Source organism: Wyeomyia smithii, chromosome 1, assembly GCF_029784165.1.
Source record: "Wyeomyia smithii strain HCP4-BCI-WySm-NY-G18 chromosome 1, ASM2978416v1, whole genome shotgun sequence".
Lineage (NCBI taxonomy): Eukaryota > Metazoa > Arthropoda > Insecta > Diptera > Culicidae > Wyeomyia > Wyeomyia smithii.
In genome coordinates, this window is record NC_073694.1 from 48284682 (window position 1) to 48312451 (window position 27770).

Here is a 27770-nt window from a genome sequence, read left to right on the forward strand (position 1 = left end):
CAGCGACTTTTCAAAAATCCTTCTTTCTTGGGTTTTGACGTAGGGCTATCTCTTTCTCTACTGTACTGGGATACATTATGTACAACCTGAAATGAGCTTGTATCATTGTGGGTTGAGGGAATAGATGTTTTCAAAGGCTAATAGCCGTATCCAGGATTTCCACAAAACAGTGGTTTGACGCGCTCACTTCCCTCATTCTCAATACGAGGTACCTTCTAGCAAGAATATGAGTGCGGGAGATCATTGAAGAAAGAGAATAGAAGCGAACAACATAAAATATCTGTCGCAGTGCATTTCAGTACCCAATGCTCTTCAGGCATACAGGAAAAAACAACATTCGAATAGTTATTTATTGTATGACATAAACAGTACAGGTCCGATGGAAATCGAATTTTCGAATTACATTTAGCGGTAGGGCCTAAAAGGTACGCCTTCTCGAATGAGGTCCCCATGCGAAATTCCAGCTTTCCATTCCCCACAGACAGACATTCAATGCATCCTTCCGTTGGAATCCGTAGTCTGAAATAGTATATTGTTCCGATATTCCAAGTCCTAGGCAAGATATGCGCAACCACCACTCGAATACATAACGAACGAGACGACACAGTGGAGACCTGTTTTTTTTGCTCGTCACCTTCCAGCGCAGCGTGAAGACATTCCACAATTTTTAATTCAGCTGTCAGCCATTGGCTGGTTCACCACCGTATAAAAGATAGAACCAAAACTAACATGTGAGAATTTGGTAAAACAAGGCTATAACGCCTAAAATTTTGCTCGATTTATTCGATTACAGATTTCACAGACTTTTAGACAAATTGCTTTATCCATTAATGGTCATTTTCCTTTTACATTGTTTTCTATGGGCTGGGCTTGATCACTTGACTGGTTGATCTCGAAAAACTCTAAAAGAATCCAGTTGAAACTGGAACATTGACATCCTTGATTATGAGTCCCTGACAAATTTCAAAAAGTTGGTTTTAGTTTTTGCAATCGGAATTCCGGAGGTCGTGCCTCAAAACGGTCAAAATTGCACATATTTGACCAATACAGAGCCGATTTGCTTCGAAAAACATTTGAGGCAACACCAGATCACGAAATTTCATGCATTTCTGAGACATTCGGTTAAAAAATAATAGAAAGATTGTATGCAAAGCCACGACCGCAAAGTTGTCATAGAACAACATCAGGCTAATTGTTACATTACCTGTATTAAATATTTTTAATTCCAATTTGCACATTTTAATAGATCATGACTGAACAGGAATGGAACAATCACTACGTGGTGCAATCGAGTTTCAACATTGCATGCAGACCAAAATAATATTTCGCTTTAATTTTTAGCGCGAAACGAGAAAATATTAAATCTTTCTATCATTAATTTTTTATCCTTCTAAGGACCATTGTTGTTCAATTTAATATCGGATATGATGCTGATCGCATCTCTGTACTGGATATTTTCACCTCTTCCGTTTTTAGGTTTTCATTTTACACCACTTCGTAGCATAATTTCCTGCGAGACGTAATTCTACGTCAAAAATGGTTTTACCTCGAGTAGAAGGCCCCTCGATTTCTCTTTAAACGCTGGAATCTATTTCACGAGAATAACAAAACACTTTAAGGAAATGTTGCTCTAGTTAAAGTAAAAAGTAAATTTCCACATACTGGAATACTAAATATATGTCTGTGAAGGGGAACCTTCACGTGGTTGAGTTAAATATTTAGATGCAAATATTAGTAGATTAAATCATGAATGTTACAAAAGATGCACGACTGGAGAGTTTCCACTTGAGAAAGTGCTGGCCAATGCTGCCGCTATCGCTGAAACGCCGTTTTTACTACACGCAAAACTTTTCCTTATTACATTAGAAGCAATAGCGCAAAATTTCCTTTTGGGTAACAAACCTATTACTTAAAACGTAATAAAATTCTTCCCCAGTCAAGTAACAACACATACTGCCATATATTTAGCACGTGTTACGGGAGTACGCCTATCTTATAATGGTCGTTTCAACCACATGCAAGATTTTTTCTGTCGAAAACTGCTCCCTTTCCATCTCAAGCAAAAAAAAAAAATCACACACCGTCGCATGTGTTGCACATGTTACAAGTTTCTTCAATCTCCAATTCATCCGGTGTGCGTGTATTAGTTCGCATACGGAGTAGAGAAACAATATGACAAGAGCTGCCAAGCAGCATTTTCCCCGTCATAGAGTATGCAAACGTTGACGATTTCAAAGACTTGAAATGCGTCTTGAAATGACATCACGATCTATAAACTGCGTTAGAGAAAAACAAAAACATTCGCTTTCCTGCAAGATATCTAAAACACATACTCATTGGTTCATGGGAACTCATTTGCACCTGTTTGAAAATCGTGCCTATCCAGACAATATTCGCAACTTCGGCAACTCTGTTCAGACAGTATTACATATTTCCATTTCAAGTAAACACTGGGACGAAACGAAAGTGTTTCTAATTAGACATTTGAGGTTGACGGTTGAGATTCTGATTATGTGTGGATGAAGGGGACAAAAATGAACCTGATCGTTGCATCAATACAAATGAAGCGAGTGAAGTCTTGTTAACACATGCATTGCATTGCGGTGCTTGGCTGTATGTTCTCCTCCAGAAACACAAACAAGCGTGTGGCCGTCATAATTTTTATTACTTTTTGCTTGTTACTCTTTGTGTATAATGCGCAGTCATAAGACACAATAAGTAATAAAAAATTGCCCTTAAGGTAATAAAATGTTCCCCGTTTGCGTTGGGTGTAGAGGAAGTACTGCTGTCGATCTCCCCCTGACGCAGCTATCACTGTCGCTGATGATAACAGCTGCAGCTACCGCTACTACTGCTATCCGCTGATGCTGAGTTAGAACCATCCTAGTCGCCATCTACTAGTAAAATGAGTTTGTAGAGCAGAAACAGGCTCTTATATAAAGTGCGTGTCCGGTTTACTAGACTACATAATTCTGTCAAACTTGCTAGGAAAAGTAAAGTAAGCACTAAATAAGCAATCGGAGGTTAAAATCTGTTTTCAACAAGGCTTAAACATTTTGAATGGTGAAATAATTCGAATAATTAAATTACAATTTTCTGCATTCGGTAGCCAGCATAGATTATTTTCCAAACGATTGTTTGCAAGAATGAAGGAACCGATTTATTAGCCATATTTTTCCGATTTTAGATTCCGTTTTTCATTTTACGCCACTATGTAGCTAAACTATCTGAGAGACGTAGTTCTACGTCTAAAAAAATCTATTTCGACAACTTTATGAACTACTACTATCTGTGCATTTTTTCATCGGTAAAAAGAGGTATTTCGACCGCTTCAAGAGACGAAACTTTCGAGTCCCATGGTAAACACGGAACGAAATTCGAAGGTTAATTTTCGAAAAAAAAGATTCGAAGTCAAATATCCACGTTCACTACAGTCTTTTTTACGCGGGGGAAGTGTTCCAATTTGTATGGGAATGTGTAAAGAAAGACTTTTTTGAGTTGAAAATATGACAAAGATAAAGCAAAACCTCGGTGCTACATTCCGATTCGGAACTTGACCTTCTGTTTTTATTATACACAGACTTCGCAGCCAACTGTTTAGTGTACAGGACAATTGCGGAGCTAGAGCTACGATCCTACTGACAAAGATAACCATCTTAAAATGTTTGAACCTCTTTTGAATATAATAGTGGTTAATCTAGTAGCCAAAACGCAATATTTTAAATTTTTAGTTTTTTCACCAAAAAATGTGATTTTTCTAAGACGGATATATGATTACTCTTGGCTAAAAGGGAAATCTTGTAGCATTTTAGAGTAATGGAAAAAAGCAACCCGTAAGAAAAAACGCGTAAAAAGACCTTACTGTACTTGAAAAATGTTTTGACGTAGAGCTACGTCTCTCAGAAAGTTCGGTTAGGGGTGTAAAATTAAAAACTAGAAACGGAAAAGGTGAAGAATATGTCAACTTTGAAATTCTAACAAGTCGGTTAGTTTCCAATGAATTTGCTTCATTTTTTCTGCAATCGACTGAAAAATCATCTATGAATCCACCAAATACAGAAAATTACAATTTGATTATTCAAACTATTGTACTATTGAAAACTGTCAAACCATGTCGAAACGTAGATTTCGACCTCTGGTTGCTAGTTTAAGGCTCGCTTTCCCTAAAACGGATGACAGAATATTATACCTGATTAACCGGGAATGCGCTATTTGGGCTATATAAGAGTCTGCTTCTGTCCAAACCAATCAGTTTACTAGTGGATGGCCACTAGGACGGCCCTAACTAATTAGCAACAAACGTCGATCGCAAATTTCTGATGTGAACTTAAATATGTTTTTTTTTTTTGTAAGTCGTTTTCTATGCGATTTTATAATGATATTGTAAACGATTTTTTGTTACCTTTTATCAATAAACTTGATTTGAACTCTCATTTTCGCTGAGAAATGTTCTTTTCAATTCCCGGGTCTCGGTAATTCCCGGGAAATGAGATTTGTCGCTCGCGTTTCCCGGGAAGACAATTTTCTTTTCGGAATGATCGCATAATCAACAGATTTTCACAGGGTTATCACATGAATTCCTTATTCGCACTGTCGGGAATAGAAGAGAAATGCGATCGATGTCATATTTGATATTAAATAAGGGAAAAAATGTCCTTTTGAGGACGATACTTATTTGAAAAGTTTATATTTTCTAGTACATTCATTACATTTCATTCAAAATTTTAAGACGCTTAAACAAAGACGGTTGTAATTCAGACTTTATTTTCATGTCTCAGCACGATCTGATTTTTTTTCCTTCAGCAATACAATGCACCATCCAACAGCAGCGTAATACAATATTGCGTAACTGAGCTCGGCAACTTCTATTATCAGCTACCATACGACACTAAAACTAGACACTAAACTAGAAAATCGCCAAGCCTCAATTATGCAAACAACTGTTCTTTTGAAAATTGTCAATTTTTGTTGAAACGCTGATTTCGAGCAATCTGATTGGTCGCCTGATGATTGCTTTCCCTAACACGATCGACAGAACTTGTAAGCCGGGAATGTACTATTTAGGTTATATATGAACCTTCTTCTGCTCAAACCAATCAGTATACTAGTGAATGGTCACTAGAATGGTCCTACCTTAGTGGCAGCGATAGTGGTAGCAGCGTCAGTGGTAGGTGCAGCGTCACTTCCTCAAGTAAAAAGCCAAAAAGACAGCCTCCTGTGCAGAGGCTGAGTTGAGCATCTTTATGCTGATTTTCTTTATAGCAAAAATCTAGAAATTCTTCCTTCACAAGGTCTTGTTCACATATTCTACGACTTAGGCAGCGCATCAATACCCGTCGAGAATAAACTTGAGATCCATGTTCGACTGAAGGGCGCAGGTGATCCACAGGTTGAACGTATTTGTCCACAGCTTCATCATTGATCGTTCGATCTCCAGAACACCGTGAATCTCATTGGCTCGTTACTCATGCTAGATGCGGTATCTGTCGTCAGTAGAAAGTGGCAGTAGAATTCTCATTTCATCCATGGGCCACAGTATGGGCAAATCAACTGCTTCAACCGAACATCAGTTTAAAGGAGCGGGCAAGTTCTCCAAAACAGACTCCTCCGGATCCATGTCCAACCAAAGCAGGAAATGTGCGTGGGGGCTGCCGCGAGGCTGAAACTCAATTCGTTTGAAATATTTCACAACGTGGGACTGATCTAACCAGCTTTATCTTGATTTTGATGATTTCGACTAACACTAATGAAATTACTCTCTGGGAATGATGTGCTGGCCCTGAAAAGATTCAAAATGGCAACTGGGGTCAATTTACGGCCCATGAATGTCACCCTGACTTCAGCATACACAAGGGTTTTAGTAGTCTTTTACTATTTTTCAAGAACCGGAAGTCAACATCTTTAGATGCAAAACGATCGTAGATCTACTCCATTTGCCATTTGAAATTTTTTCAGTGTAATAACATTATTTCCTAAGAGTTAGTTTATTAGTGTTGAATTTTTTTTTTTTCATCTCTGGAATATTGCTACCGAGCTCTAGTTTCAAATTTCCCCCTAAATCGATTTCTGAACCATTGTGAAGTTTGTGAATATTGGTTTTTGGCATACTATATTCAGAAGAAATTTAATTTACAAAAAGCCTCAGAAAATGACAAAAAGTTTTAGTGCTGAACTGTGCCGCTAGTGGCACTGCAAAATACAACTCTTCAAGCATGTATTTATGAGAAATGGTGTCTTCATGGTGTTGTAGATAATGCTGTTTTATTTTGAACAAGTTCCTGAAATTTTGTTTAAAGAAAACCGTACATTTAAAAGGCAACTATTTTCAGCATGTTTGTATATCATAGAAACATACAACTTTGTAGAAAACACAAAGAAGATAGCTTCAACAAAGGCCAAGTTATTGGCAAAAAAAGTAAAAAATATCATTTTTTGTGCATCTCCAGATCAAAGTGAAGAAAAATCCAGCCTACGAAACCTGCATAGGATGAGTTATTAACATAATCATTCTAAGAAATTGATTACCCGATATGCAATATGAAAGGACATGTTTTTCACATTTTTAATGGCAGAAACTCGGCCTTTGTTGAAGCCATTTTGCCTACTAAATGCGAAAGTTTTTTAGAATTAAAAAAAACTAGTTTTAATGACTAGTTTGATATGAAACGTTTTATATCCAAAACCAGAGAGGTTAGAAGAAATATGTCTTCGGCAAAGTTTTTCGTGACAACATTATTTACAACTTTGTTGAAGACAACATTTCTCTAAAGAGCAAGACTGAGAAGTTGGGTTTTGCCGCACCACTAGCGGTGGAGCTCCGAACTAGAACTTGTTGTCATTCTTTGAGGCTTTTCATATACTAAATATCTTCTGAAGATAGTATGTCAATATAACCAACATTTGGATAGTAAATGAAAAAAGTTCACGATTTTGAGCCCTCGTATCACTGTGCATCCAACGATTCTCGAACTCGGTAAAGCGTATTATCTAACTATTGCGGGTTAACTCTTATTTACTGGAAATTCAGCAACAAAATAATGGAACTCATGAATCAGCAACACTGTGCACCGAAACACGATTGTTTGCATTTTTACTGAAATTTCGGATATTTTGTACTGAAATTTCAGCTAGGTTGACACGAGATTTTTAGTGTGTATAACGTTTTCGTTTTGAGGAGTTGATGCTAGTATTTCCCCAACACGGACATCAGAAACACGTTCTTAGTCCTACGTCGAATCCACGTAAAAGTGCACACTTACGCTTTTCGTCCGTTTGAGTTGGGCCATAAAAGAACGAAAATGGAAATCTAACGATGTCAATTTCCAAGTTAATGAAATTTAGATTAATTCTCGATGATCCTTGATTTTTAATTTAAAATAGGCAAAATAAGAGAAATGACTGTTCAAAAAAGTACCGAACCGATCCAACAAAATTTAAAAAAAAATCTTCAGGCTTCGAATGCATTGAAAATTAGTTTAGATATATAAAAGAAGTGGAACTCTAACAACGTATTGAACTCTCAATTGTAGCACTTTACGTTATAATGAAGAAATCCCATAATATTAAAATGTGTTAGATTGGGATGGACAAAAATTAAACGAAAATTTATGTTTACCATCATTTTATATCCCAGATGATGACATTCGACTTTGCTAAAAGTTTTAAAACTCTTGGAATTTGGAACACTCAGGGTTATTATAGGCAATTTGGAGACATATTAACCTTCTAGTGCCCAAGTTAATTTTCAGACAGACTTCGAAAAAAATCCCTATGAAACTTTATTAATATTTTTTAAGTATTGATTGAAGTTTTTTAGAGGATTAACTGAAAACCGCCTAAAGGCGGCACTGGGCACTAGAGGGTTAAGATGTGTGACGCTATCCTAAAATCCCAAGTAGCGACTAACGGTACAATAAAATATGCTTAAAACAAGAATATGTTGATAAATCTTCAAATTTTAAGAACTTCTAGATTGAGAAAAAAAGCCATTTTAGAAATCCAATGTGAATCTAAATGAATTTTTCCTTCAAATCTTCATATTTTTTAGTTAGAAAAAGCATAAACAGACTGAAAACGAATACCTCAAGTCATGCATAAATCCAATATGACGAATTATAGTTTGATATAATAGTTGAATCCCACAGTTGCGGTGTGTCTTCAACCAAGATTGTCCTAACGGTTTCGGTGTACCCCAGTTTATTTTTTCCATCCGGCTAACTACAAATCTACGACGTCTAGTTTTGCAGCAAAGCTACAATGCAATGAAAAGGGAAAGATAACTGCCAATTGTGCAAGAATCTTTCTCCAACTCTCGAGTTCAAATATTTCCTTTTCAATCACAATAATATCCTCGTCCTTTGGTGTTCTCGTCGTCAAACCAACTACGTCACACGCCTTTATGCCTCAATCTCTTCTCTCCGGTACGAACACAAAGTCGGTCGCTATCACCCCCCTAGGAAAGTTTTTGTGCTAAACTTTAGTGCTACTCGTTCATCGAATGTTTCAAACCAATGTACATTTATATACATATAAACATATACCCTGCCACTGCACCCGAACAGAAAAGTGGTGAAGCGTCGGTTATCGGATCACTCGCTTCCACTTTTCACGGGTCCCGCTTATGCGGGATGATCTTAACGACAACCCCTGGGATACCCCCAGGTTGGACCCGAAAGGAAGTGTGTGTAGTGCGGCACCGTCGATAAGCCACAGTTTTCGGATTCGGCAGTCACCCGACATTGTACCGAGCAGCTGCGATTCACCGGCAAACTGGAAAACTGCATTATATTTTAGTAGTGGCTTATGGATAAATAGCCAAAAGGATTAAACGCTGCATGGCCTCTCGAATAGTTTTTGTAGTGGTGGTGGTGCTGCTGCTACAGTCTGGCAGGAACGGCCGGAAGAGTTGCAGTTAGTTTAAGGGCTTTCACAAGCGATCGAACGCCATTGAACCGAACCGGGGGCGGGGGGGGGCGATGTTCGATAACCCATGAAATGTGGCTAGTGCGCGTGAAGTTGGTTATGCTTTTTTTTATGCTCTAGATTTTGCAAACTTCACCAAATTGTGGGTTAAGCCTGTCGGCAGTGTTGCGGTAGCATCCGGTCATCTGAAATTGTATAATAAATTGACGTGTAGCTCAGAGGGCAGTTACTCGGATTTTTTTTTACTGGCTCGTAACTTTTTTAGTATTTCTATGGGACCTTCGAGAGATACTTAGTGTGATTTAATGTTCGTTAAACATTATCTGTTAATCTTGTTTCTTTTTACGATTGATCGCTCGACAATAAAAAACACTTTCACACATTCGCCGTGGTTATTGCAATAGTCCAGAATATGATTAAAACCCCTTAATTTATATTAAAATATGCTAGGTCTTCCTTCCATCACACGTACTGTATAGATAGAAAATTAGAATAACATCTCCACTCTATCTCTTTTACTTCTTTCTATTAATTTGAATGGAACCGTCATCACAATGCACTTCGAAACTCACCAAAATCAACTCACCAAAAACACTTCACACGATGCTTTCGATACTACCAACAATAACGACATCCCTATGACGACTCACTGCGCCACGAATAATTAAAACTGCTGTCAAAAAATCGAAAAACCTCTCGAAACCACATTCTGCACATACACAAACACACTAATCTACAAAAAAAATGTCACGAACGAAAAAAAAACAATAACGAAACAGTCGTTCAGGGTAAGGAAAGCTGCGCTCAATTTTCCCATTCTTTACGATCGCCGTTGTTCGTCCCCCCCCCAACTATCCGATCCAGCCGGAAGTCCCAACCGAGGAGCAACACTTCCGGTGGAGATGCGCGGGGGTTGCCAGGAGGGAACGAGAAAACAACAAACCGCAAGCGAACAACTGCTAAAAAGTTGCCCTCGCAAATTTGACTTGCCTTCGCTCTTTCTCGTTCTCTCCCCGGGCAATTGTTTTCCCTTTGTTTTATTCCTTAATTCTGTCGTTTGGCTCGCCTCTTCCTCGGAACGTAGATGTTTGAGGTTAATTTTTCTGGCTGTTGTTTTTTTATTATTTAATTAAAGTTTCATTGTGAGTTTCCACCGCTCGGGTGCTGTTTTCCCTCAAATTGAAACTGTTTGTTTGTTCACTCTCTCTCTCTCTGTCGCCGCTCTGATTCCGCGCGGCACTCGCTGGAGCTGGCTTATTGTGTGCCCCACTTAAGCAGACCGGAAGAAGTTGGACATGAGTATGAGAAAACAACGGGCAGTACCAAGCCGGAAATACAATTCCGCTGTTTTGCTCCTAATTTCATGTTTTTTCGTTCTGTTTACACCATTGCGTTGATTGGACATTTTGTCTCGCTTTTTTTGTTCTTTCATGAATTTTATTTACAAAATACATCCGCGGCTTTTCCTGTTCAGCTTTTGTTAATTCTCTGCACGTTGCTGGTTGTAACTTGTGCTGACTGATTGCATGTAGCAAATACCGATTAATCTGTGTTCGACGGCTTAGTTATTGAATTGCTTGCTTAAATTTTTCGTCGCTTACTTGAAACAAGTTCAGCTTTAAATTTCCGTAAATCAATGAACAAGAACATCAAGAAGAGTTTGTATAATGTACGATGACCCATATAAATCAGTTTTTATCATCCGAATATACTTGAGAGTTTTGCCTCGCTTAAAGCCCTCGAAGCCATATTTTATTTTAACACGAACAAAAAAAAAGAAAAGAACACATTACTGTGTCACTTTATCGACGGTAAGTTTTATGACCTAACGCGGACCTTTCGCCCAAGATTGTGTTCCGGGGAGAATCCAACATCCGAGGTGGAATATATTTGTACAGGAAACCAACACAGAAGAATTTGCGAAACCCATCTGCTAGCTCCAAGGTACATACCAATAGATGGAGCTTTGAAGAGAGTAACACGAATCAACCGTCATAAATAATCATAACCACTCTAAAGTACCCGGTCCAGAGTTTCCATTTGATTAATATTCCGTTTCGGTTTCCTGTCTCTCCTTTCGGATGCAAATTTTCCCTCTAGTTACACCGACAATCAACATGTATCAGCAGCGTTTGGTTGTATGCACAAAAGCGATGGTTGAGTGTTGAACTGAGTAAAAAAAAACTTCCGAAACAGCATGCAACAGAATAGAATAACCTCCTTTATGTCGTGAAATATGTTAGTACTAGAATACAAATCACTGAAAACATTATTTTTCCGCCGCATTAAATCGAAGCTTTGCTAGACAGTACTCTATTAAGTTTGAATCCCTCTACGGCACTTTGCGCTATGGAATTGAAAGAAAGTGCCCCACCGAGGAGCTTCCTGGGTGTTTATTATTGGCACCCAACTGCTCCTTTAGTAGGTACAAATCTACTAACGCACAGTATGACACTCCCCCGCTCTGCTACGAAACACAAATCGTAACGAAGGTAGTACCTATACCGGCACATATGTGCGAGTGGCAATAAAATGGGGCACCAGCATCAGACGAAGACGACAGAACAAACACTAAGTTTCATGGCATAAAATTTACATCCCAAATTTTACAACCGTCATGATTACGGATGCTGTAGCGTCGCGCTACTGGCGCATCAAACGAATCACAAGTTTCGCTATCGAACGCAAAAAAAAATAAAAGAACGGTAAAGTCGCGTTTTTACCTCGTGAATTGCGCCTGTTGACGATGACAATGATGAGCAGAAGTAAAATGTTTGCATAATCGATATGAATATGAATTCACGGGGGAAAATTGTCAGTGAGCGAGAGAAAAAAAAAGCTTTAGAAGAGACAAAAATTAGGACTGCGTCGTTGTTTGATTAAATCAATAATGCCATGCAAAGTGGGTTTATTCCCGAGCGGGGAAAATGGCTATAAAATCGGGATTTCCTATCAAAACAAGCTACTTTATGGCGGCACGTTCAAAGGAAAATAAAACCATGTGGTTAAATTTAACGTTTAGACATTTTCATGTCATTTACCGGAGCAAATCTGTCATGTCGATAATTCAAAACACGACCTTGTTTAGAGATTCAATTCGAGTTTTTTCCCCATGCGTATTTTTTTTTTATATATATTCAATTTGTTAAATCTTTTATTTTGACATCAGATTAGATTCCGAGTCATAACTTTGTAAAAAAACGCTTTTTTGAAAAGTTACTGCTGAAGAAACAGGTATGTAGTTTTACATACTATATATTAGGAAAAACTTATTACAACAAAAAATCTAGACAAAAAAGGGCATTTAAACTGGAAAAGCTCTTGTTTAAAAAAGAACGAAAGCTGCTTCTGAGCAAAATTGATGAGTAAATGATACAACACTAGGACTTCATCTTAAATTCATACATTGCATTGGTTTTGTACCGCAGTCGTGAGTTCTAAACAATTATATTTAACTATAACGACTGTAATGAGAAACTCTTAAGGAAATTCTTCTTTCCTTACGGTGGATCGAAACACTACTATGTTTTATGTCCGACTTTTCGGCCTTTAACTTTGACCTCCCTCAGGAGATATAAAGTAGATCCGTTTTTCGTTCAGCGTACAAAGCTTTTCGATCGGTTGGCCTAACTATCAACAAGTTCCCCTTCAAGATACCGCTCCAGGGTCGACCGAATTAGAGATGTCCAGCTTCTTCTGTCTTGGGCAGCCGTTCTCCAGTCTCCTCGTACATCTTCTTCCACCGCGTGTGAGGCCAACCACGGAGTCGCTGGCCTCTTCCTGTTTCTCTACTGAAGATAGTTTTAGCGACTCTCTCGTCCGGCATTCTGGCTACATGTCCAGCCCACTGAAGCCTGCCCCGCTATATTACCTTCACTATGACAACATGTTTGTATACCTGGTACAATTCGTGTTTCATGCGTCTACGCCACACTCCATCTTCCAATTTACTGCCAAGTTTCGACCGCAGAACTTTGCGCTCAAAGGGCCACCGGGAGTATCAGCGTCGTATACAGTGCTAGTTTTGTGCGAGTTTGCAAGCTACGGAATTTTAGCTGGTAACGTAGTCCGTAGAAGGCCCTGTTTGCAGCTGCAACTCGTCGTTTCGCTTCTTCATATCGTTGACACATGTCACAAACGTACCAAGATGAACGAATTCATCAGCCACTTCGAATCGTTCCCCATCTATCTCCACCCCAGCACTATCACCACGGGAACTTCTACGCTCCCTACCAGCTATCATGTACTTTGTTTTGGTAGAGTTATTGACGAGTCCCAATCTCGCAGCTTCCCTCTTGAAAGGCACTAAGGCCTCCTCCACGACTCTACAGTCGATACCGATGATATCAATGTCGTCCGCAAAACCAAGGATCATGTGAGATTTCGTGATGATCGTACCGTTTCTTTGCACGTTTGCTCTTCAAGGGTCGCCAGCTATCCGCACGCATGATTTCGATCCCTCCAGTGTCATACGAACTAGCCTAATTAGTTTCGTCGGAAGCCGTATTCCAGCATTATCTGCCACAGCTCGTTTCTATTCACTGAATCGTATGCCGCCCTAAAATCTATTAACAGATGGCGCAGGTTATACTCTCGGAACTTATCGAGGATCTGTCACAGGGTGAAAATTTGATCCGTCGTGGAGCGCCCCTGTCGACCTGATATTCGCCAACAAAGGATTTCGTTAACGGTCTCAATCTGAAGAACAGGATACGAGAGAGCACTATATATGCGGAGTTGAGCAACGTAATGCCTCGATAGTTGCAACAATCTAATCGATGACCCTTCTTTTAGGTAATGGCTAGGGACACTAAAATCCACAGGAATGATTGGATAGCTTCAATCTTTCATTTCTTCCAGTTTGAGCTTTTGGAGTGCACCTGTGTTGATCAGTGTTATCTTCAAAAACTTAGAAAAAAAATGTCAGGCACTTTTAGAACATCTTTTCATGACGTTTCGTTGTTGAAAACTTATCAATTATATAATCAACACTCGATTCGCAACTGCACAATTCCAAATTTGACAACCTTGCATTCTTCAGAGTCGAAGGCAACCTATTTTTAATCCGTTTCATCTTCGAGAAAGATGGCTTCCTCAGTTACTTTCGGAACCATTAGACTCAAATAAATAAAAAGCAAAGCCTTGGTGCTACATTCCGATTCGGAACTCGACCTTTAGCAAGCTTGTTGTTCGAAATAATTTATTTTTTACTGCAATTTAAAGGAAATATTCTCTAGACTTTGAAACTGCTTGGGAAGTGAGTTTAACTATTGGAGATCAGACTTTTAAAATTCGTTTTCGATTGAGAAAAGCTCAATCCCCCCCCCCCCCATAAATTCCGCTCTGCACGGACACTATCCACCACCAATCTTTCAACCAATATACTCTCTAAACTCTTGGAAAATAATTTGTGCTCAGTTTTTCTCACCAAAGCTTTACGGTTCAAGTATAAGCTCACACGTAAGGCCCAAACAGTACAGTCAGTCAGTGGACACAGACATAATAAAAGTGACACCGAAAACTGATCGAAAATTGAAAAAATCTACCGATAGACAGAGACAAATTTACATAACAATAGCCCGCAAAGCTCATACTCTAATCAAAAAGTGCTATCTTTGTTACATAGACGTAAATCTTGTAGAATGTCCAATGAAATAATTTATTTTAGAATTCCCTTGAAACGTCGGACGTGAAAAAAATTGCCGTTTGAAATTATTTACAGAAATTGTAAAGCTGAAAATATTATTGAAATTCTCGTTAAAAATTAGAATTTGTTTTTGAGAGGGATGTATTTTAAATTTTGAACACAAATCTATTTGATCAAGTAAATATTTTCGCCCAAAGTTTTGTATAAAACTTCCAAAATATCGGAAATTTGCTGCTCAAAAACTTGGATACCTAATTCAAACATTATGATTAAAGTCATGTAAACTGGGAATCGGGCGTATTATTGATGTCGGGATATTTCGGTTTTTTTTTTTTCGGCGGTCTTTTATTTTTAGAACCAATTTTTTTATTTTGTCCAACGTTTCGACACCGGTGAACACAACCATGAACCGAAGGATTGTGAACGCAACCGTTAACCGTTAGAACAACCACAGATTTTCGAATATCACAGCAATTGAACACCACAAACATCAATGTTAACACTACCGAACGACTCCAAACAGTTATATGCTTTTGAAAAGCCACAGGACAAAGAACAGTTAGAACTTTTTCCCTGATGAAAACACCAACCGGTGTCGAAACGTTGGACAAAATCAAATAATTGGTTCTAGAATAAAAAATCGCTGAGCCGAAATATCCTGATACTTCTGGTTAAACGTAACATTCAAAATGCTGTTTATGACCAACATAAAAATTTGATTTATTTTGCTAGAGTCGTTTTAATCAGTTACCCTACAAACAAAATTTTTTGTCTTGTTCGAAAAAACCACATTTTTCAGCTAAGTTTTCCTAAAAGAAAACAGCAAAGCTTAGCTACAATCAACACCTGTTAGAAACGAAACTTCGTTAATGAGCAAACATAATGTCACACAGCAAGAACAGAGAGAATTGTACAGACAGAATTGTACCTAAAATTTCCATTGTGCAATTTGAAATTACAAATTTTTTCGTTTCCGTCATTACTCAAAATTTTGACACAACACAACAACCCTCACTGTACTTTTTTTCTTACAAAACTTAATCAGTATACTGTGAGCGCAATTTCATACGTGCACACACATTAAAAGCTTTTACCGGAGAACATATTCATATATTTATTAAAACATAACATTTATTCCTTAAGCCTTACATCATCACGGTTCGTGAACTCTCGGTTCAGTTTTTAAGAGTAAAAAGCATGCACATTTACGTAAGTCAAGGTCGTAGTCACTATAAAATGAACAGGGGGGTCTACTACCAAAAGTCGCTTGATATGGTAATTCGATATCTGGATTATCTAAGTTAGAAAATTTATTTTTCTGGAAACATAAATTGCTGGAACATCTAAACTCCTCACCTGCTCTCAGAAGGTAATGCACTTACCGTTGTGCTTTCTGCAGTCATTCGGGAAAGTTTTCGACATCGTATAGAAACGGTGAGTCGCTCGCTGCAGTCTATCAAGTTGCCATGTGTATGCAACATCATCCTCGTTATCATAAATTCGAACAAAATGCAAAGCATTGTTACGCTTCGTTGTATGTGCATCAACTCTGTTGCATAAAACTATCTCAACTTTCCCTACGACATAATTGGCTATTCTATTGCTAATGTGTTTTTGTGTGTTCACAAAATAGCTGTTCAACTAAATTTCGCAAATAAATTGTCCTTCTGTTCAATCCAAACTTATTTTTAATGAAAAAACGAAACAGAAAAACTGTCGTTGTCGTTACGTATCAAGCATTATGGCGATTCATTTTATCGGTTAATGGAAACATCAGCACGTGTGCAATCGAGATCATGAATATGCATGCACCCACGGAACTACATACAATCGCAAGCTCAGCACAGTGTATGTACACACATTATCGATGGAAAAAGCCATTCATTGCAGGATGGTGCAATCTCGGATAATCGGACTGAAACATCATAGAAAAATAGCTCACCAACAAATCTTTCTGTGTTCTCTCAAAGCACGTGAATGCTATGCCTGTTTTCGGTTTGCATTTGTCGTTTGTTTGTTAACCCAATCACGATCGTGGGTATAGGCATTGTTTTGACACATAACCATAGACACACAAGGCTGTTAGACTGCATGACTATTTTTCTCAACCCACTCCGCAAGCGGCGTTTGAATTAGTTCGGTTCACAGTATTACTATGGAATGAGCACCCAACTTAAAACCGACATTTTATATAATCATGTCTCATTATTACAAATGTGCCCCGCCGACACTCACACACCGTTTCACGCAAACACGTACACAAACACGCGTAATTCACAACTTCATGCTTCATCTTCTTCTTCCGACGGATCTCTACGCGTGAATGTCGAATCCATCCATATGGCAGCTTCTTAGCGTAAGTATCTGTGTGTAGTGATATGAAAGAGTTTGTATGGAAGTCGCAAAAAAACAACAACGGCACAAAATCGCACCTAATCTAGCGCGCTCACCGGAATCGCGGCTGCACACACACGGAGTAGTAATGCGAACGCACATACGCCTAATTGCATCAGAGCTTGTTCGGTGTGAGTGTGTATTTGTGTGCGTGAGTGGCTGTACTTTGAACAACAACTAGCTAAATCTATTGCTAACTGTAACTGGCTAACGAGTGGATTATAATGAGCACACAATTTGAAGTATTCACCGTTTTGTTTTATACACTATGTATTTGATTTTTGAATTATGGTAGACATGCTGGAACTGACTATATGTATAATTAATCTATCATCAGCATTTTTATGATTATTCAACATCAATTATCCTACTCGAAGAGTTGAAGAGGTTTTTATGCTAGAAATCTGACTCGGAATACACAAAAAGAATGTTTCGGGAAATATATATCAGTTAACATGTTGCGATGTTGTAATCTGAAAAATTTGGAAACAGAACTGTCTAAATCACGCAAACCGCATTGTTCTCATTGGTATTCACGACATTGGTTGATGCAAGAATAATGAATTTTCGAAAATAATGTAACATTATTAATTTTTTATGTGATATTTCTGACATTTTTAATAGTTTTGATATTATATGATTGTTTCCATTTTTTTATATTTTCGCTATTTTTGAATTGATATGTATTCTTGATTTTTTTAAATTTTTGATTTCCTTGGCATGTTTGAACTTTTGATATTACTAAATATTTTAGAAATTTTCGACATTGAAGGTATCAATACTAATGGTTTTGACATGCATAACAATTAATTTATTTTCATCTTTGACATTTTAAGACGTATTTAAGATATTAAAATTTTTAGCATTAATGACTTTTATGACATTTTCGACATTCATTTCTGTCACAAGTTTTGACACACTTGGAATTTATGACAATTTTAACTTCTTACATTGCGTGTTAGCGACCACCTAAGATTTGACTCAAAATTTGGCGAATTGTTCGTATAAGGTCACTTTGCAAAAATCCCAACTTTGTTGCCAATCGAACCACTCCTTGACATCTTTTTTGATAAAAGTGTAATTTTGCACCAAAAACTTCTATTTTCTTCTTCTTATGACCATTCATACATAATGTCTAGAACTAAGCTGGTACTCATTTACATTATTCATTATTTGATCATTTGCCGAAAAACATCATTAAATTCAAAAATAATATGTTTGGCAACACTGTCGCTCCAAATTGATATTTTTTGGAGAGCTAGTTTTCTTAGAAAAACAATTTCTAGAATATCCCTTGATATCACAAATTCGAAAATATAAAAAAGTGAAAAGAAAATTGCTTCAAACCAGAGAAAAATCATCTTAATTTCTTAAAAATACTGTAACTCGAGTTTTGTTCATAATACCTCTCGGAGTGCTAGGTGTTTTTCGTATAAAATTTGAAAAATACGATGGAGTTATCAGATTTGAAATAAAAATATACTTTTATGCCAAAAAATGCAATTTAAGTTTTAAAATGCCAAATAAAAATATCTGGCAACACTGTCGCCTAGAATTGCTATTTTTTGGATTCCTTGATTAGTTTTCATCAATAATAATGTGCCAGTTTATTTCTCGAATTATGTGTAGCTAGAATCAAAAGAAAATAAGGGAGAAGGTCGTTGACACGTTTAAATTTTTTGACGTAGAACCACGTCTTTCGGCAAGCTTCTAAGAGAGGAATCGAATATGATAGTTTAAAATCGGAGCCTGTAATTAATTTTTGTCCAATTTCGAATGCTTATAACTTGGTTAGTGGTCAACGGATTGCTTTTATTTTTGCAGTAATCGACTGGAATATTAGTTATGCGTCTACCAAAATTTAAAAAAATGCAATTAAAAAAAATCGACTAATCAGAGCTGAAAACAAGGTCAAATACCATCCAATATGGATAATTTTGGAACCGAGATGATATCCAGAAACCAGGAATCGACTTCAGGTGAATTCCAAGGTGGCGACTTCCGGTTACTGGAAAACAGCATAAAATGGCCGCTAGAATGATGCCCAAACACGAAAAATCAATTCCGGACACCATTTTGAAATTCAAAATGGCAAATGCACCGGTCTAAAAATGACCAAATACTAGTCAAAATCGTGATTTTTGTAACAAAAATTGTGCCATTTTTAAATCCAAGCGGCATTCATTAGGTTTTCGGAATACACTCTGAACCAACCAAATATCTAGTATGGTTATTTCCGGAACCATAATTATACTCCGAGACCAAAAATCAACTCCAGACGCCATTTTGGAATCTAAGATGACGAATTTCAGTTTCTAAGAAACTGCCTAAATGACCGAATATTTCGAGGTAATGCGAGGAAATTCGAGGTAATTCGAGGTACAGAATACAGAAAATTAATATTTTGAAATCCAAAGCGGGAGAACAGTTGAAAGTGGTCATTCCGGAATCAATGTGAGACCTTATCAAAGAGGGCATTCCTTCTTGAGGGGAAATGCAAAGTCCTAGGGCGACCGTCATTGATACCCATAGTGATGGTACGAACTGACAGCGCATATATATTAACGCGGAGTATACCACAATCAGACTTTCTGAAATCTCGCTCTCACAAAGAAGAGACGGTGTGCTTTGCGCTACAAGCAGCGTTGCCAGGTATCCAGATTTAGCTGGATTATCCAGATTTTTGAACATGTATCCAGGTAAACAGCTTTGATGTCCAATTATCCAGATTTTTCATGGAAGATCCAGATTTTAACCAGATTTTATTTTCTCTGTTCCGCAAAAAGGTCATCACTTCAATTTTGGCGCGAAATTTTGCAATTTTGTCACCTCAAATTTTGCGTACCCCAAGACTTTTATCTGAAAAATTATCCTTTCACTCCACGAAATGACTGCCAGATTTTTTCCAGATTTTTATTTTGCCTTTTCCAGATTTTAAAAAAAATGACCTGGCAACGCTGGCTACAAGTCTCGTTTCTCATTCAGTCGCTTCGTGCTGTGTGCAGCGTGCGAGCGGGAAAACTTACCATTCGTACGAGCCATGTCTCGTCACAAGGGAATTTTTTTGCGACGTACACGAAGATACCTCGTCTCTCAACTTAACGAGTGCGGTACATGGACCACGCGTACTTGAGACAGCTTGCGTGCAAAATCTCGTGAGCTCGTCTCGCGAGCTTGCCTCGCATGTTGCTTTGCATTAATGGTGCGAGAAGGAAATTGATTTTGCGCAGAAGGATACAGGCAGGGGATTTTATGTTTTTTTGACGTAGAACTACGTTTTTCTTTAGCCTACCACATAGGGATGTAATTAGGAAAACTATTAACGAAAAGGGGACGAAATATGTCCCTTTTTAAATGCTTATAAATCGGTTTGTTTTCAACCGATTTCATTCATTTTTGCAGCAATTGTTTGGAAAATTATACACGCATCCATTGTTGATTGATTATGCAAACTATTGTACTATTGATAATTGTCAAGCCTTGTTTAAACGAAAATTACGTCTTCTGATTGGTCGTTATATGATTGCTTCCCTAGCACGGACGACAGAATCATATACCTTGCAGCACTAGCCCTGTGGTTGGTCACCACGTCTCAGGAGCAGCGCGGTTCTTCTCAGCGTGTGTCGCCAGACTGCCATTATTCCCCCGTGTTAGGACAGCATGAAGATCGTCATCACCAAATCCAATTTTGAACGGCAAAATGCCTTTTTTCAAGGCAAATAAACAAGTAATTGAAGGGTGAAAATTTCCTAGCATCAACACAAGCAAACATTCTTCGCGGGATCCTAGCAATCAAATTCTGTTGTAGTTTATTTAGTTAATACCCCCACTGTTGGGACAGCACAAAGGCTGCGAACAACACAGCCGCTTTTGAATAACAAACTGCCCTGTTAGAACGCATTCACAAAGGCAGTTATACTTACCTGGCATAGGGGTTACCGTGATCACAAAGGCAGTTGATTCGAATATGCAGTACTGATATAAAGTCGATTCTATCAATCAGCATGAACAGAATTGCGTCGTCTCTCAACTGCTCAGTTGCAACATGATGCAACACGCAACAGCGACCAAACGAAATCGCTTGATGTTACAAACCGCAATAAAATACGGGTTAAAACCGTTGCGTGTGTGAGAGCACCATCAGTGTTTATTCGCTGGCAAAAAATATCGAATGCGAATTGTGGAATAATTCGTCTAAAGAATATTAGAGAATTAGACAAATGAACAGAAAGGCGTGGCCTATTACGTAGCACCCTTCGGCTATAAAAGAGTGTTTCTGGGAAAACTAGCTACATTCATCAGTCGGAAGGTGAGCTGGATGGACCGTCCACAACGTTGACAGCAGTAGAAGCAGATACAGCACTCAGAAGTAACAGCGGGTTGCGCCTGTGGCTGCCTTCAAATTAAATAAATCACTTGCGCTGTGGTTGGTCACCATGTCTCAGTAGCAGCGCGGTTCTTCTTAGCGTGTCTCGCCAGACTGCCATTATTCCCCCACTGTTGGGGCAGCATAAAGATTGCCATCAGCTAATCCAATTTTTAACAGCAAAATGCCTTTTTCAAGGCAAATAAACAAGTCATTGAAAGTTAATAATTTTTGACAACTCAAGCGAGCATTCTGTGCGGATTCTAGCAGTTACATCTGTCGCGGCCGTCTAATTTACAGTAGGTGAAATAGCTTCCACAGTGCATGTTGTCCGTGTATCTTAACTCCCCCACTGTTGGGGCAGCACAAAGGTTGCGATCAGCAACCGATTTTAAACAGCAAAATGCCTCTTTTCAAGCCAAATAAACAAGTAATTGAAGGGTGAAAATTTCCTAGCATCAACACAAGCAAACATTCTTCGCGGGATCCTAGCAATCAAATTATGTTGTAGTTTATTTAGTTAATATCCCCACTGTTGGGACAGCACACAGGCTGCGATCAACATAACCGATTTTGAATAACAAACTGTCCTGTTAGAACGCATTCACAAAGGCAGTTAATTCGAATATGCAGAGCTAATATGAAGTCGATTCAATCAATCAGCATTAACAGAATTTCGTCGTCTCCCACCTGCCAAGTTGCAACATGATGCAACACGCAACAGCGAGCAAACGAAATCGCTTGATGTTACAAACCGCAATAAGATACGGGTTAAAACCGTTGCGTGTGTGAGAGCACCATAGGTGTTTATTCGCTGGCAACAAATATCGAATGCGAATTGTGGAATAATTCGTCTAAAGAATATTAGAGAATTAGACAACTGAACAGGAAGGCGTGGCCTATTACGTAGCACCCTTCGGCTATAAAAGAGTGTTTCTGGGAAAATTAGCTACATTCATTAGTCGGAAGGCGAGCTGGATGGATCGTCCACAACGTTGACAGCAGTAGGAACAGATACAGCACTCAGAAGTAACAGCGGGTTGCGCCTGTGGCTGCCTTCAAGTTAAATAAATCACTTGCGCTGTGGTTGGTCACCATGTCTCAGTAGCAGCGCGGTTCTTCTTAGCGTGTCTCGCCAGACTGCCATTATTCCCCCACTGTTGGGGCAGCATAAAGATTGCCATCAGCTAATCCAATTTTTAACAGCAAAATGCCTTTTTCAAGCAAATACACAAGTCATTGAAAGTTAATAATTTTTGACAACTCAACGAGCAATCTATGCTGGATAGTAGCAATTTAAATCTGTAGCAGCCGTCTAATTTACAGAATGTGAAACAGCTTTTACAGCTCGTGTTTCCAGTGTCTTTATTACCCCACTATTGAGGAGGCACAAAGCATGCATTAGTAGACTGTATGACTCATTAATGAAACACCTACAACAATGCATTTGTTAATAGTGTGCGTAGTTCGTGTCTTGGATACAACCTCCTACTTTTTTTTATTTACGGTGTTATAGCAGCATGCATCAAAACACCGTTAGAATTATCAATGATATAACCTAGTTCAATTATTTATCAATTCAAAATTCTATGATTAATTCATCCGACTTTTGTTAACATGAATTAATAACGTTTTGTTACTATACTTATTATGCTAACGGTACGAAAATGAGTAATATTTTTCTTTTCACCGGATGCAGAGTGTTACGTTGGTTAACAGAAGTGTTTCTTTCGTCGGTTTAGATGTCATTGACTATCTTATGATAGCACTCTGTTTTGTAGTTCTAAGGATAAAAAATGCGGTACCAGGATGATAACTAGAGATCGGGATTCAAAAACAAAATAAATCAATAATTGAAGAGGTTTTATATAAGACACGACAGCAAGGTTAACGGTGAATACCGACGACCTGTTTTATGCCAAAGTATTTTTTGCAATGGGTTTGGGAATACATACTTGGATTGGGGTTAATCAATTTAATGGTGTAATGTGGCAAATTTCAGTGATAATTCTCTTTCAACTCTCTTTCTTATTAATTGACTGGTAACCTTGAAGAGAAGCATTGGTTGGTAACCTTGAATAGAAGCGTAGATTTAGGATTGCCATTTACCGATAACACGAAATGATTCTAGTTCTCTTGTTATTCTCAGCTCCGCACACATTGCAAGCAAGCAAACCCAAAAGCAAGCTACAATGAAGACTAAATTTTTGCATGCTAGCTTTTATACGTGACTACTGAGATTTGAACTTCCGATAGATGTATCAATTTACGCAATTTATTTTGGTAGACGCATAACTAATTTTCCAATAGATTCCTATAGGAATGAAGAAAGTTCGTTGGAAACTGAGTTTGAGTGAACAATTTTCGTTACGCTCTCCATATTTTCGATCTTAATTTGCACCACTATGTTGCTGTAAACCGTAATTCTACGTCAAAAAGGAGAAGTCAATTTATGAGTTATATCCTTTGAGATCTTTCTCGAATGCAATAATGCAATGACATAAAAAAAATTCATACTACATTTTTAAAAAAAAGTGTGCTGCAAAAATCCTATTTTTCTATAAAAACTTAAAACAAATTCTAAATATTGATGGTGGTCTGATCATGGAGAAATAAAAACTAAAAAAGTAGCAATATTTTCTAAAAAATATTTTAGAATCAGACAGATTTGTTTGATTAGTGTAATGTTTTCAGCGACGTTGTAGATAGTATTATTGTCCTTCCATGAAAAATGACACCGGAAAAAATTGTTTTCGTAATCGGAAATTTTTTGTCTCAAAAACCCCACTCTTTAAAAGTCCTATTTTCTATGGAAAACTGAATAATGTTGCAATAAAGACTAAAAAATTAAAGTTTTCTAAAAAATATTTTTTTGCATTGTTTATATTTTCTCAAAGAACAAAATTATTATTTACAACTTTGCTGAAGACAGTATACCAATCCCAAAACTTGATGTCCCAGGTTTTGGGTTGATATTTTGTATAAATCTAAAAAATAGTTTCTCGATATATTTTGTCTTTATTAGTTTTTCTTCAAACAAATTATGCGGTGTCTTTTCCGGAAAGACTAAATCTGGCTGCAACTTTGCTAAACGTGTCACATCGTTCTGGCTCTGAAAACAACTGTAATTTTGTTATTTTCAACGTTTTCGACATATCCGTTTTTTTATATTTTTATATTTCTAGCCTTTTTGACATTATGTTTGCGAACTTTGACAGTTTTATCAGTTTGGACAATTTTGACATTTCAGTCTTGTTTGTTTCAAACTTGTATTTTTTTGTACAACTGTATATTTTTTTATCTGTTTTTGTTTTAGTATTTTTGACATTTTTGTCACTATTGACATATGTGCTATTTTTTTCTTAAATTTCTGACACATTTGGCTTTCTGACATTTTCGATTCCAACATCTTAAAAATCGTTAATATCTTATACATTGTTGACATTTCGGCCACTGTTGTTGTTGTTGACACTGACACCTATTATTTGTATATCTGTCTTTTACTTTTTGATGTTGTTATTAATATTGATATCATTTTTACCATTTTTAACGGTTTTACATATTGAACACTTTTCACAATATTAACACTTTTTGACTCACGAATGCTGTTTAAAACAGGCTTATCCGAAAATGTAACTGATAATCAATATTTGGCACAGGAAAAAAAATTTACTGTATATTTTTTTCTGGGACCGCTACTTTGTTACCTACAACTTTCCGTAAAACATCATTTCAATCAAATAAACCGTTTTTCTGATATAGAATATTTTTTTCATCAGTCACATTTTCGGATAGGCCCTTTTCAAACAGCAGTCGTGAGTCAACATGACATCTTTATCCAAAAGGAACAACTATTCAATATTTCAGCAAAATAAGATATAACATGGTAAACAATTTTTTTTAATTATTTTTCTCTGGAATACCTCACTTGTTTGATAATTTTGCAATAATATCCTTAAATTCTTTGATATTGTTGCCATTTAAAGGAAAGGTTCTATTGGACATTGTAAACATCTTTCACAATTTCTATAATGACAGTTTCGTCATAATCGCCATACTCGTTATTTATTAATTTCAACAACTTACGACTGATTATCTCTTTAGTGAAATTGTTTTTTCGGATTTCCAGTCAGGGGCCATCCACATACCACGTGAACAGATTTTTAACGATTTTGACCCCCCCCTCCCCCTCCGTGGACAACTGTCCATATAAATTCTAAAAAAATTCTATGGACCGTGGACATTAGCCAACCCCCCCTCCCTCCCAAAGCTCTCCACGTGGTATGTGGATGGCCCCTCATCTGCTTATCAAAACGAAAATCAATTCTCTATTTCCGACCTTTCGATTTAATACAAATTCTTCTTCAAGGATTGAAAAACATATCGTTTTTATCCTTTCGAATCCTTGAAAAAGATTTTAAATTAAATCGAAACGTCGGAAATAGAAAATAAATTTTCGTTTTGATAAGTCGAAATAATTCAAGCTTATTTATGAGTTTTTACATGTCATTGTTTATGTAACTTGTATTTTTGACGTTTATTTCATATTTGATGTTTTTGACATAGGACAATTTTGATAGTTTTGACATTGTTTCATATTATGAAATTTCTTACATTTCGACATAGATTCAAATTGTCTTTAAAAATGAACAGGATGCCTGTTTCTTCGAAATATGTTTTTTTATTACAATAATTTGATTTGGTTAGATTTATTTTCATTTATCGATGCGTGAACATCATTTACATCTAGAATTCGAAAAAACACATTGATAATGTCTTATTTTCAATGCAAGGTCAAATTAAACTCTCAATTTCAAAGTAATGTATTGGTTACAACGACCCAAAAACAAATTTATTAATTTAGCGTGTCAAATTTAAAATAAAACCTTCTGTGTCCTGCTTAGGGTTGATTAAATTAATTCCATTTTACAAATAACAGCCTTGCTGATATAAATTTACATTTATTTTTATATCGTCAATTACGAGCTACGACGTTAAAAACAAGCTGCATTGGATGCGTTGTTTCAGTTATCATGGAATATGACAGACGACAGCAACCGGCTTGTCGTTAGCATATGGAGATTCGATCCGCACAGGGGAACCGATAAAAAATGTAGTCGTAAGCTAGTTACCACCTTTTTTTTTGTTGTGTCAATCCTCTCCTCCCCCTAAAATAATCGGAATTATTTCGATTGCCCATCGCTGAATTTCAACACTAGTTGACTGCAAACAATAAAATACTTAATGCAAAAAAATCAGCGTTGCATAAATAAAAACGCTCCATAACTTCAAAACGATTCAACGATAAAATAATTCAAGCACAATCGGATAAAGCGAAAAAATATATATTCGTTTTGTTTTTCGCGATTGTCATTTGTTGAAAACGATTGAACTGACATATTTGTAGCGGATTTCGAGCCAAATCTGACTACACTTTTCAGCACTTACTTTTCACGCCTTCCGGATTGCCATCCATTGGCAATGTCTACATTTATTCGGTCTAGCCGATCTATCAATAGACATTTTCACCGCATCAATGGGCAAAATTTTAGTTTATACTCTTTCTATTTTCCAGCCCATGTTGTCCCAAATATAGCACCATAAATTTGCGGGTTGAAAATTTCACCCCCTTTTATCAGCGCGTGTTTGTTGTTCACTGTTGATAAACGAGATCAATTTAAATTCAATTAAAATTCACTAATCGATCGTAACCACGCACAACTACTGCCATCGATTGGGAGCAGGGTATCGATAATCGGGTGCGATGTGTGGTTTTAAACAACAGTTACAAGCGCAGGTAACTTTCAATTTGAATGGAAATGTTTTTTTTTATCTCTGGCTTGCATAGCAAATATTGATGCACCCCATCAATTGGTTCGGGTTCGGGCTAACCAATTATTTACTTTTGTTTATTTAACAGCTTTGTTTTTCAACAGTGAAAATTATAAGCAAACACTGGCATTGAGCCACACGAAATTAACAACATATTTAACGACTCTAATTGTGTCTGTATATATGCGGATGCCAAATGACAGACTACTTCAACTCAGTTGATTTACGATACAACTGTCAAAAATAGGCGCATCACTATTTCGTCACAGCCGTGCATGCATAGTCCGTACTTACCCTCGCATGAACGTTAATGAAATGCTTTAATAATATTTAAAACCACAAGTTACCTTACTAAAAGTAACACTTACGTTAACGCAGAAATAAAACGAAGCATAATTCCAGCATTTCAAAAATCACGGTTTCTACGAATCGGACGACGATGGCGGATACTCGCATCCGTCCAACGCGCCCCCAAAGGCAAGAATTTATTGCAATTACTTTTGAATGCTCTCAAGACAACAACTAAAGCTGCTAACTGTCATCAAACTCAGTGCACCGTCTTACCAATGTGCAAGCTAAACCTTCGAAACATAAACCCATTCCAACCTG

At 37.3% G+C, this 27770-nt stretch overlaps 1 protein-coding gene across 6 annotated transcripts in view; it reads left to right on the top strand.

The window, feature by feature from the left end:
• Positions 1 to 27770, top strand: part of LOC129718644 (fasciclin-1) — a 432194-nt gene that overhangs the window by 359159 nt on the left and 45265 nt on the right. For 3 of the 6 annotated variants that reach the window (XM_055669617.1, XM_055669618.1, XM_055669619.1), the window contains exon 8: positions 27564 to 27638. The exons of 2 other annotated variants lie outside the window; for them this stretch is intronic. In XM_055669617.1, coding sequence (XP_055525592.1) covers positions 27564 to 27638 — 75 coding nt within the window. Of the gene's footprint in view, positions 1 to 9701; positions 9711 to 27563; positions 27639 to 27770 lie in introns of all 6 variants that reach the window. One more of the 6 variants, XM_055669620.1, reaches the window with a different exon arrangement.